Raw genomic sequence first — 12,405 nt, 5'->3', positions numbered from 1 at the left:
ATAAAGTTATTTCTAAACATCTTTTAAACAGTTACCTTTTAATCCCTTTTTTTTTCCCCCTTTTTCTTTTTTGGTAGATTGTGGACGTCTTTATGGAATACAATCTAATTCAGCAGTGTACTGCGTTTTTGCTTGATGCCCTAAAGAATAATCGCCCATCTGAAGGTCCTCTACAGACGCGGTTACTTGAGATGAACCTTATGCATGCACCTCAAGTATGTACATTGTCTCCTTTGTATATTCACTACTGAATTTTAACATGTAATCTGGATGAAGAGTTACTGATATTAGTGGGGTACAAAAATGAAATTCTGTTTGTGGTTTTACAGGTTGCAGATGCTATTCTGGGGAATCAAATGTTCACACATTATGATCGGGCTCATATCGCTCAGCTGTGTGAAAAGGCTGGCCTCCTGCAGCGTGCTTTGGAACACTTCACTGACTTATATGACATAAAGCGTGCAGTTGTTCATACCCATCTTCTTAACCCTGAGGTATTTCAGTCTCTTACCTAAGAAATAGCTTTAGTTAACTGGTATATTAAAAATGTGTTTGTGGTGTGCTGAATGATAGTAAGTTCATACTGCCAAGAGGCTAACTGTTTTGTATGTTTGTTTCTCTTCTAGTGGCTAGTGAATTACTTTGGTTCTTTATCAGTAGAAGACTCCTTGGAATGTCTCAGGGCCATGCTGTCTGCCAATATTCGTCAAAATCTGCAGATCTGTGTTCAGGTGGCTTCTAAGTATCACGAACAACTGTCAACTCAGTCTTTAATAGAACTTTTTGAATCATTCAAGAGTTTTGAAGGTAATTAATGGGTTTCTTAGAGTTGTTTTAATTATGATAGCCAAGAAAGACCTTTTAAAAAAAATCTTAATTTTATGGATTTAAAAAAAGTTATATTATTCAATAAATGGTGTCAAGCACCTTTTTTGTCAGGTCCTAGGGGATGATATGCAGTGAACAATGACTGTTCTGTAGGTGAGCTAAAGGCAGAATTTTAAGATAACGTAATTACAAGAAAGTCACTACATAATTATTGTTAAATGCCGTCAAGTCGGTTCCAACCCGTAGCAGCCCTGTATAGGGTTTCTGAGGTGTGGCTGATGGGTTTGAACCACCAACCTTGTGGTTCAAACTGACCTTTCAGTCCAGTGCATTATCCTGCAGCTCCATATGAGGACACCTGCTACATAACTATAAGACAAAAATACTAGTGTTCAGGTATAATAAGATTTCATACTTGTATTAATGGCAAGTGATTTTTGACCAAGGACATTTGTGTCCTTGTGTTACTGCATCAGGGTTTCTCAACTTTGGCACTAGACGTTTTGGACTGAATAATTCATTGTTGAGTGGGTGAAAAAACTTCTCTGCATTATAGGCTACTCAGTGACATTCCAGGCATCTGTCCACTAGATGGAGGCCTGGTGTGGTGCTGTGGGTTAATATGCTGGACTGCAGAGTTGTTTGAACAATAAGGTTAGCGGTTCAGGCTTACCAGTCACTCCTTGGAAACCCTGTACAGGATCGCTATGGGTTAGAACTGACTCGACGACACTGAGCAACAACGGCATCCACTAGATGCCTGTAGCTTCAGACACCCCCTCCCACATGTGTCAACCACAAATGTGTCCAGACATTGCTAAATGTCTCCCGGGAAAGTCACTCCCAGCTGGGAACCACTGCTGTACTAAGTACTAACGTAATCACTGGTGGCTGGCTGTTGTGCTCTTTAGGGTTAACTTATCATCTTAGTTACTTTTTTCCCCTTTGTAGCAGAGAGATTATGCAAGTTTTCTTATTCTGTATGTAACTATGCACTAAATTTGTACTTTTTAATATGGTAATCACTGGCCACATGTGACTATTTAAATTTAAATAGAATGAAATACAGTTGAAAATTAGCAGTCATACCAGTAACATTTCAGTATCCACATGTGGTTAATGTTTACTGTATTAGATACAGCTGATGTATAACATGTCCATCATTGCAAAAAGTTTTATTGAACAAAACTGCATTAAATTCTTTCTAAACTACTTTTGTATATTCCCTGTTACCTGTGTGGGGAAAGAACAGCTGGTACAAGGGACTTTATTTAAAATTTCTCATATGAAGTGTAATGTAATAGTAAGCTTTGTTATTAATTATTAAATCAATACTTTATTTATAAACTATTGGGAAACATTGAGTTGGGCTTAAAGTGCACATCAGTGTTTTAAAACTGGCTCCTGGATTAATTAATCAAGTTTTTTGAGCAAGCAGTTTGCATTTAGAGTACCTAATATCTAGGTTTGTTCTTAGAGTTGTTGTTAAGTGCTGTCAAGTTGGTTCCAACTCACAGCGACCCTGCATAGGGTTTCTGAGGAGCATTTGTTGAGTTTGAACTGCCAACCTTGTGGATTGCAATCCATTGCTGGTCCAGCAGTGCCACACCAAGGGTCCATTCTTAAAGTATGACATTGGTTTTAATTGTGTAAGTATTTGTCATTTCTGTTCTCAGAGGTGCATCTATGCTTAATTTCAAATATCTGTTTCTTTAAGGTCTCTTTTACTTTCTGGGTTCCATTGTTAACTTTAGTCAGGACCCAGATGTGCACTTTAAATATATCCAGGCAGCTTGTAAGACTGGACAGATCAAAGAAGTAGAAAGAATCTGCAGAGAAAGCAACTGCTACGATCCTGAACGAGTCAAGAATTTTCTCAAGGTAGGTAGGGTGATACATTTCTGGTTGAGTTGAAGATCTGTTCTGCAGAGGTTTGGCCGTAGTTGCAAAATATTATTTCTCCACATGTAAAATTCTTTACATTCTGAAATTGTGTTATGAATTATTTCTTCTGAACTTAATATTCTGTGGTTTCCTCTGAAATAGGGAAGGAAACTGGTAAGAAATACTTGAGAAAGACCATCTGTTTAAAAGAAGGAAATTTTTTTTTAAAACACTGTCTCAAAGCAATTTCCTTTCTTTAATTTTAACTTTGGGAAGAAAAATTTTAGAAGTAGTATAAACTGTCAAAGTTGTTTCAGAATATCATTTATGCTGCCTTTGAAGGTTATGCACAGCTTTCCATCCGTATCATTTTAAAGAACCTCAGGGTTATAGAGTTATGTCTCTCTGTCATCAAATTAACCTGACTGGGAACTGCAATATTAATTAAGTATAATTCAGATAGTAACTTATGATCAAGCCAAAACTCAAGTTTCTTACACATGAAGTAAATTTTAGAGAAGTAACAACTGCCTCTATTACACTGAAGAGTTTAAAGGTTTAAAAATTCTTAATTCTTCAAAACATAGCTAAGGGCAGTTAATTTTGTTTAATATTTAACTTTGCTTTAACTTTATTCTCATCCCTGCCAGTTAATCTAGAGGAAAATTAAACTCTAGAGTTGGAAACTGTCTAAAAGATTAGGAAAACTATAGAATTGTCAATGTACAAGAAGAATTTGTAATTCAGGAGGAAAAATAAGTTTACCCTACCCCCAAACTGTCATCATTTACAAAATAATCTATGAGGGGGCTTCAAAAACTTCCTGGGAAGATTTTAATTATCTTGTAATTCAGTGTTTCCATAAATTTAGTGAATAAATGCATTGGCAGATCATTCTTTTGAAAAATATAGTAACTTGGGTTCAGGTTTCAGTGTGATTAAAAAAAAGTAGTCAAAGTGCTGGCATTTCCCTTCATTTTCGATTAAATTATAAAGTATGTAGTTCTAGAAGTTCTGTCTTTGATGAATGGTGTGGGTAGTCTTGTTGGAGTGATATGATTGAACCTTAAACTTTCCAGTGTCAAAAGAACCTTGTATGTGAGAAAAATTTACTCATTGTTTGCCTAGTATACCAATGACATAGTTTCACTTCTTCTGAGTGTTTTTTACTTTTCTTTTAATACTACCAGGTTCTTAGCATGATTCCTTTTTTTTGTTTTGTTTTAATTAAGCATGCATTTGGGATTTTTTTTTTTTTTTAACCTTAAACCTCTCATTAAATGTTCTTGCGCTTGCATCTTAATAGAGTTGGATTGGTTTTGAAGTATGTATCATAGGTAGGGCTATAAAGCAGAACTAAATTAACTATCTTTATTTAATTACGGTGTTTTCAAGCTTAAAAAAAATTTGCTTTGGATACTAGAATGGTGCTTGCTGCCTTAGGTTGCTTCCTCCCTGGCCTCTAATTATATCTAAGCCTTGATATAGGAGCGAGTGGGTGTGGATTGTGGGCTTGTGTATTTATCAGATCTAGTTCAAATTCCATTTCTTTCAGTTATTAGCTGTTGTTTGGTTCATTCTGCAAATGATTAGCTTTGTTAGCTCAAGAAAGTTAAATATTATGTTTGAGCCTCTCAGTTTTCTAAACCATAAGAGTTGTAAATTGAAATTTTCATCTGTTACTTTATATATCTCATTGATGTTCAAGTGGTAACTAGTATTAGTAAGCTGTGTTGTTTGAAGTGTATTAATTCCTGATTCCTAGAAGGAATTTTAATTCCATCTTGAGTTAGCCGTTACTCTTAATGCCTGATGATTTAAATAGTCTGAGATTGGAGTGTTTAATGTTATTATTGTATTGGAGTCTTGGTATGGCACTGTAGGATAAGCCCTGGACCACAAGGTCAGTTTCAAACTCATCAGTATAGGAAATCCTATACAGGGTCGATATGAATCAGAACTGAATATGCAGCACTTAAAAACAACAGCAATTAGCGTGTTCAGACTCTTAACACTGTTGTTTGTCAGGTGTTGCTGAGTTGGTACTGACTCACAGCAACCTTATGCACAATAGAACGTATCACTGCCTGGTCCTGTACTGATCTCACAGTCCTTTGAGCCCATTGCTGCTGCCATTCTGTCAGTCCATCTCCGATTGTTCACTGACCCTCCACTTTACCAAGCACGATAAAGGACTGGCCCCTACTGATAAGATATCCGAAGTGTGAAATGCGTCAATTCCTCTGTGGTCTCCTTATTCACTGTCCAACTGTCACATGCATATGAGGCTATTGAAAATACCTTGGCATGGATACAGCATGCCTTAGTCTTCAGACTAGCATCTTTGCTCTTGAACACTATAAGAAGTCTTGTGATTTCTTGACTACTGCTTTCAAGAGTGCTGATGGTTTAAGCAAAATGAAGTCTTGGACAACTTCAATCATTTCTCCATTTATCTTGATGTTATCTATTGGTCTAGGAGTGAGGATTTTTGTTTTCTTTATGTTGAGATGCAACCCATACAGGAAACTGGTCTTTTGATCATCATTAGTAAGCATTTTAAGCACTCTTTGATTTCAGCAAGCAAGGTTGCATCATCTGCGTATCGCAGATTGTTAATAAGTCTTCTTTCAATCTTGATGCCATGTTTTTCTTCATATAATCCCATTTCCTTGGGTTTTTTGTTCAGCATACAGATTAAGCATGGTGAAAAAATATATCCCTGGTGCACACCTTTCCTAATTTGAAACCATTCAGTGTTCCCTTGTCTTATTCAAACGACTGCTTCTTTTTGGTCTGTTTATGTATAAGTTCCGTATGAGCATAATGAAGTATTCTGGAATACTCATTCTCCACAATGTTGTCCATAGCTTGTCATGATCCACATAATCGGAAGCCTTTGTGTAGTCAATAAAGTACAAGTAAACATCTTTGTGGTATTTTCTGCTTTCAGCCAAGATTCATCTCATATCAGCAATGATGTCCCTCATTCCTCGTTCTCATTTGAATCCGACTTGAACCTCTGGCAGTTCTTTGTCAATGTATTTTTGCAGCCATTTTTAAATTATCTTTAGCAGTATTTTACTTGCATGAAATATTAATGATGATATTGTATGATGCATTCCGTTGGGTCATCTCTCTTTGTAATGAGCATAAATATGGATATCTTCAATCATTTGACCAGGTAGTTGTCTTCCAAATTTCTTGGCATAGAATAGGGAGTGCATCAGTTTGTTGAAATACTTCAATTTGCATTCCATCATCTCCTGGAGGCTTGTTCTTTGCCGATACCTTCAGTGCACCTTGGACTTCTTCTTTCAGTATCTTGAAATGGTTGAACATCAGCCATTTCTTTTTGGTACACTAACTCTGTGTATTCCTTCCATCTTCTTTGGATACTTTCTGCATCATTTAATGTATGGTCCATAGAATCCTTCAATATTACAAGTTTAGACTTGAATTTTTTCTTTGATTCCCTCAACTTGAGAAATACTGGGTGTGTTCTTCCTTTGTGGTTTTCTAATTCCAGGTTGGTGTTTCAGACCCGCCAGCTACTCCACAGAAGAAAGATGAGACTATCTGCTCCCATAGATTTACAGTCTGGAAGTCCTAGGGAACACTTCTACTCTGTTGTATAAGATCACTATAAGTTAAAATTGACCATGTCTATGGTGGTGGTGGTGGTTATGTGCCATAGAGTCGGTTCCAACCCATAGCAACCCTGTACAGGGTTTCCGAGGCTGTTAATCTTTACGGGAGCAGAAAGCCTCATCTTTCTCCTGTGGAGCAGCTGGTAGTTTTGAACTGTTGACCTTGTGGTTCGCAGCCCGATTCGTAACCATTATGGGCAGGTATATATGCTCATTGCTTAAGAGCAGTTCTTGGTACACAGATGGTAAATATTTGTGAACAGAATAAACTCATGTTTTTTTGTTTTGATTTAATAGGTTACATGTCAGGGTCAGAAATGTTCAGGGTACAATCAGGACAGCCTTTTCTCAGCTGTGTCCACAGGCAGGCCTTGCTTATTTGGCCTCTGCCCTACTTGGGCAAGCTCTATTTAAGGCTGTTCATTCCACTGTGCCAAAGTCACTCAGCTTTACTGACTCCATGGACTGGGAAGCCCAGTGTTCTGTCTCATGCTCTGGCTCTTTGTTCTGCTGCTGTTGCTCCTATGCCGCTCATCTGGTGTCACAGCTATGTCTTCTGGGACAAGGAGGTTCAATGCATAAGGGATCTCAGGGTCCAAATGATGTACTGCAATCCTGATTCTTTCTCCTTTATGGTAGGGAGATTCCCAGCACTGTTTCTGAGATGGCTCATTTTACTCCTACCTAGATGACTAAGGAGTTCTGGTAGCGTAGTGGTTACGAATCGGGCTGCGAACCTTAAGGTCAGCAGTTCGAAACTACCAGCTGTTCAGCGGGAGAAAGATAAGGCTTTCTGCTCCCGTAAACATTTACAGCCTCGGAAACCCTGTGTACAGGGTCGCTATGGGGTTGGAACCTACTCGACGGCACTTAACAACAAGAAGATGACAAAAGTGGAGTCCTGGTGTGGTGCTGTGGGTTAATGCACCAGACTACAAAGCCATTTGAACTGCAAGGTTGGTTGTTCAAACTCACCAGCTGCTCCTTGGAAACCCTATACAGGGTCACTGTGGGTCAGAATCCTCTGAACGGCACTTAACAGTAACAATGAGATGACAAAAGTGACCATTTAGCCTTGTTAACTCCTACTCACAGCTGAATCATAATTCATTAACATCTCTTCTTACCTCGACTTACCAGGAAAAAGTCATGTGGTGAGAGTTTACAAAGACTAGGTACAAGAGAGACTAAATAACTTAACATCCCGCACAGATGCTGAAACTTAGATTTAAGTGTAATCAAGATTTTTAAATTAGGAATGAGAAGCTAAAATTATAATCATTCAACACTTTATTGTTGTTAAGTGCTGTCAAGTTAGTTTTGTATAGGGCTTCCTAGGAGTAGCTGGTGGGTTTGAACTGCCGACCTTGTGGTTTGCAATCCAGTACTTATTTTCCAGTGTCACAACCAGGAGTTCTTCAACACATACTAAGTGCTATTATATGCAAGAATGATGAGTTTCTTACAGTAGTATTGTGGACTGTACCATCTGCATGTTTCAAATACAGACGCTGAGGGCCTGAATTGTTTTATTTTTTAGGGTGTGAGGTGGGGTGGCGGGGTGAGGCTTAGGGTTGGGACTATGGCTATGTCTTGGCTAGGCCTAGGACTTCCTTTATTGTTAGGATTATGGTTCGAAGTAGGGTTACTGTCAGTGGTGACGGTTGAACTGGAGCTATGAGTAAGGCTTGGTCTAGTTTTAGGGTTACAGTTATGTATTTTTATTTTTTCCTTGAATTCTACTTGATTTTCTCTTCTTTTGGAATTTCTATAATTGGATTGTTCACTCATTTTATGATTTTTTTTTGGTTGTTGCTGCAACTGTATATCTGATTCTTTTCAATTTTTATAGGTTTGTTTTACTTTGTATATTTCTATATCTGGGTTAAGTCTAGGTGATATTATCATGTGTGTTAGTCTCAGGTTGTTGTCTGCTGTTCTTGGTTCTCTGTCCAGAGAAATTCCTTTGGGATTTTTGGTAAGGTTGGTCTGGTTTTCACAAACCCTTTTTTAATTTTCTCTTTGTCTGAAAATGACCTAATTTCACTTGTCATATTTGATGGACAGTTTGCTGAATACATGATTCTTAGTTGACAATTGATCTTGGAACATAGTCTTACTAGTGCTCCTTTGTAGGTAAATTCTCATTGTTTTCTGGAACTGCTAAAGGATTCTTTCCTTAGCTTCAGTTTTGAAAAGGTTAATTATAATTCATCTTCTTGTTTCTCCTTTGGAGTCTGTCCTGTTTGGAGTTTGTTTGGCCATCTTTTCATCTTTCATGATGTTTTCTTCCAGCAGCTCTCGGACTGCATTCTCTACGGAGGTTTTTGTCTGTTTCTGTTCTGAAATTCTTCTCACACATAAATTGCTCTTCTTAATTGTTGTTGTTGTTAAGTGCCATGGAGTTGATTCTGACTCATAACAATCCTTTATGGGGTTTTCAAGGAGATGGGTTTGAACTGCCAACCTTAAATCTTAGGCTTTCTTCAGATTTTTTTTCTGATTGTTCCTATAGTAGATGGATATTGAGAGATTTTTCTTCAAGTTTAGTCATTTAGCTTTCCGTAGACTCAGTTCTATTTCTTTGCCCTTTCAGTGTATTATTTATTTCTGAAGTCTTAGTGTTAATCGTATGGCTTTCTAATTGCTGATTTTGTATGATTCCCATCAGTTTAACTATTTTGTCAATTTGCTTCCTAGTTTTCCCCGTTTCCCTTGATTTCATCTGTAGTTTCCACACTCTTTATCTTAATCCATTGAAGTTCTCTAGTCAGCATCCTTTTAAATTCTTATCAGGTAGTTCCGATGCCATTTCTGGTATTATATTTTCTGACACTTTATTTTGGTGATATGTTGTTGGAGGCACTCTTTGTTTCTTTGTATAAGCAGAAATTGTGTTTTCTCCAAGACATTGTGGTATATGATTTCATTTAATTAATGATTGTATGTTGGTATATTCTCAGGTACTCAACACCACTTGTCCCCTACTAGATGGGGTAGAGACCAGAATGCAGTTAGTTCTCTCTCTGTTCACTGTTTTTGTAGCTTAGTTCAGGGCAGGTTCACATGCCTCCAGAGTCCAACCCCAGGCAAAGCAGAAACTGTGCAGGTGGGGATGCTATTGGCCACTGGATTGGCGAATGCAGACACTGGCCACACACTGTCTACCAGGAAAGCAAGGGAACCAAAGGAGAACTGAAGCCCTTTGGCACCATCCTCCGGCTTCGTCCTGTGCCCAAAGGCTGCTGTATGGATAGTTGTTCTCAAAAGCTGAAGATGGCCACACCAGTGCACAGCCGGCCTGTTTTTCCATTCTCACGGTTCCTCTCAGCTTCTTTCATTTGGTACTCAATCCATCTCTCTGCCCTATCCTCTGATGCTCAGGGTTCCAAGATCACTATCTGTATGTGTTTCACTCAGTCTCCCATGTCTTTATTACAGAGGATCATCTTAGTCCGTGTGCTTACTCCGCCATCTTGTCCCCAGCCTTGAATAAATTCATGCTTAAGAAAAGCTCTGAATGTGTTAATATAATTTCAGTTTTGGTCTTCAAATCTTGATTGTAACTGGAGATAAACATTTTAGTAAACAATTAAAATTGTTAATAGCATTAGTTGGATGAATACAAATGTAGGCAATCAAGAAAAGATCTAGTTTGGTCTACTTTTTCAATCTTAAGTACAGTTGTCATCGCCATCAGAAGTCTTACATTACCCTTACAGGAGATTAGAATAGAATACTTAAGTAATCTTAGATTACTTACAAGTATGCTTTCCACCTATGTGATAAAATAAAGTATTTAATATTTTTACTTGTACAAGGATAATTCCAATATTACTGCTATAATATAAAATCATAGCAACTTTTAGTAAACAAGAAATTGAAATGCTTCTCAGTCTATCCTCCATGTAGGTTTGTATACTTCTGAAGGTAGCGTTTCCATCTCTAACTCTTCCTCCTGAAGAAGTCTGTTCTCTTTGATTTGTACCACTTCAAAATGGCAGTTTTACCATCCTCAGGAGACTCAAATTGTGTTAAATGTTCTTGGAGTTTGGGGAACAAAAGAAGTCTGAAGGGGCACAAAATCAGGACTGCAGTTTAGATGTGGGGTAAGGTTTCCTAAGGAATTCTTGTAGGACAACCCTTGCTACCTTCGTACACTTTTATTGAGGAAGTTTTTTGGTGTATAAATGCATTCCTGGTGGAAACTTTTTTTTAATGCTGTACCTTATGTCTGTAGAAAGTACAAGTAAATGTCCAGTATAGGTCTTTGCTACCTGTCTATGATATCTTTTCTGTCAATCTGTAAGTATGATTATATGCTGGGATTTGTAATGGTAAAGCAATCAGTAACTTAAAGTCTTCAAATGCTCTTTTTGTACATTTTTCTAATTATAGAAATATGTATTTAGTTCATTGTTGTTGTTAAGTGTCATTGAGTCAGTTTCGACCCATAGCAGTCCCGTATAAGGTTTCTGAGGAGCGGCTGGTGGATTTGAGCTGCTGACCTTGTGTTTCAAATTGACCCTGGCAGTCAAGTGCATTAACACTCAGTGCCGTACCAGGAATCCATAGGCATCATCATGTACTGCTCCTGGTATAGACTTTATTAGAATAGAGGGGTAGAGGCAGATGATCATGTAGAATGGGACTGGAGATGGGTAACAGTAAGTGATTGGTGTGAAACTCTGGTGAGCTATTTATTTCTTAGTTTGACAATGTCACAGTTGAAGTATTATTGTTAATGTATCTCTCAGTGTGATGATTTTACACCCTGACTGCCAGTGGTGTCTTCCAAATGTTAGTTTGTATATATTTGTCTGTGCTTGTAAATTTACTTGATTAGAGGCTGTCTATCAGACACACTTAGCATTTTGATGTATGGATCTTAAATATTGCTAGTAAAACTTAATGAAACTTGGGACATGTGTAAGCTGTCTATTGAGATATATCTTTCTTGAATAAAAGAAGCAAATTTGTGTGGGCCTCCCCCATCGATATAGAATGAATTTTCATGGCTCGTGAAAATGAAATCTTTTTTCTTTTTCCTTTTTTTTTTAAGGAAGCGAAGCTTACAGACCAGTTACCACTAATCATTGTGTGTGATCGATTTGACTTCGTCCATGATTTGGTGCTTTATTTATATAGAAATAATCTTCAAAAATATATAGAGATATATGTACAGAAGGTAAGTGATACTCCTAAGCAGTTTAAAAACATCTTAAATATAGATATTAAATACTTTTCCTAATAACTCCTCAAGTAGAAATGTGTTGCTTCTGTGTGGGCTTTTTATTAGATTTTTCCATAGTCTTCCTATGACTAGCTTCATTGAACTTATTTATCCTTTGGATCAATGCTTAAGTAACTAACTGTATCATATTTTCTGATAATTACTGTAGGTCTAGTTGTAAATTTAGACTCTTAGCTCAGTTATTTATTCAATAAAAAGCTTACAAGAGGGAAATGAGTTTTCATTTTTTCTTAAAATTTCTTAAGAGCTCAACTACTGATTCCAATCTCCCCAGAGCCAACCTTTGAAGAAGGTCTTGGTGATCTACTTTCAACAGATCACAGCTATCAGATCTACTCGGAAACATGGAGTTGTCTTGAGTCACAATCAGCCGGTGGTGGTGTTGATTGCTTGGCATTCTTTTTTCTTTTGTTTTGACTCTAGGTGAATCCAAGTCGACTTCCTGTAGTCATTGGAGGATTACTTGATGTTGATTGCTCTGAAGATGTTATTAAAAACTTGATTCTTGTTGTAAGAGGTCAGTTTTCTACTGACGAGCTTGTTGCTGAAGTTGAAAAAAGAAACAGGTATAGTACCATTTTAACCTTCATAACTGGGATCTTTCTTGGCATGGCAGTGGTTAAAAATACAACTGATAAAGTTGCATAAATGGTATTCAGTAAAACATGGATTATAAATTACTTGTGATTGTTAAGTGCTGTTAGTCAGCTCTGACCCAGAGCGATCCTGTATAGGGTTTGCAAGGAGTGACTGATGAGCTTGAACCACCGACCTTGCGGTTCAAACTGA

The 12,405-nt window shown here is 37.5% G+C and overlaps 1 protein-coding gene across 1 annotated transcript in view; it reads left to right on the top strand.

The window, feature by feature from the left end:
• The window catches only part of CLTC (clathrin, heavy chain (Hc)), a 78,125-nt gene that overhangs the window by 45,112 nt on the left and 20,608 nt on the right, over nt 1-12,405 (top strand). The window contains exons 11-16 of the mRNA XM_006832373.1: nt 78-215; nt 330-494; nt 627-807; nt 2,546-2,709; nt 11,425-11,550; nt 12,040-12,182. Coding sequence (XP_006832436.1) covers nt 78-215; nt 330-494; nt 627-807; nt 2,546-2,709; nt 11,425-11,550; nt 12,040-12,182 — 917 coding nt within the window. The remainder of the gene's footprint in view (nt 1-77; nt 216-329; nt 495-626; nt 808-2,545; nt 2,710-11,424; nt 11,551-12,039; nt 12,183-12,405) is intronic.

This window comes from Chrysochloris asiatica, unplaced genomic scaffold (assembly GCF_000296735.1).
Source record: "Chrysochloris asiatica unplaced genomic scaffold, ChrAsi1.0 scaffold00007, whole genome shotgun sequence".
Lineage (NCBI taxonomy): Eukaryota > Metazoa > Chordata > Mammalia > Afrosoricida > Chrysochloridae > Chrysochloris > Chrysochloris asiatica.
The sequence above is the reverse complement of the archived record's forward strand: the minus strand, read 5'-3'. Positions and strand labels throughout refer to the sequence as shown.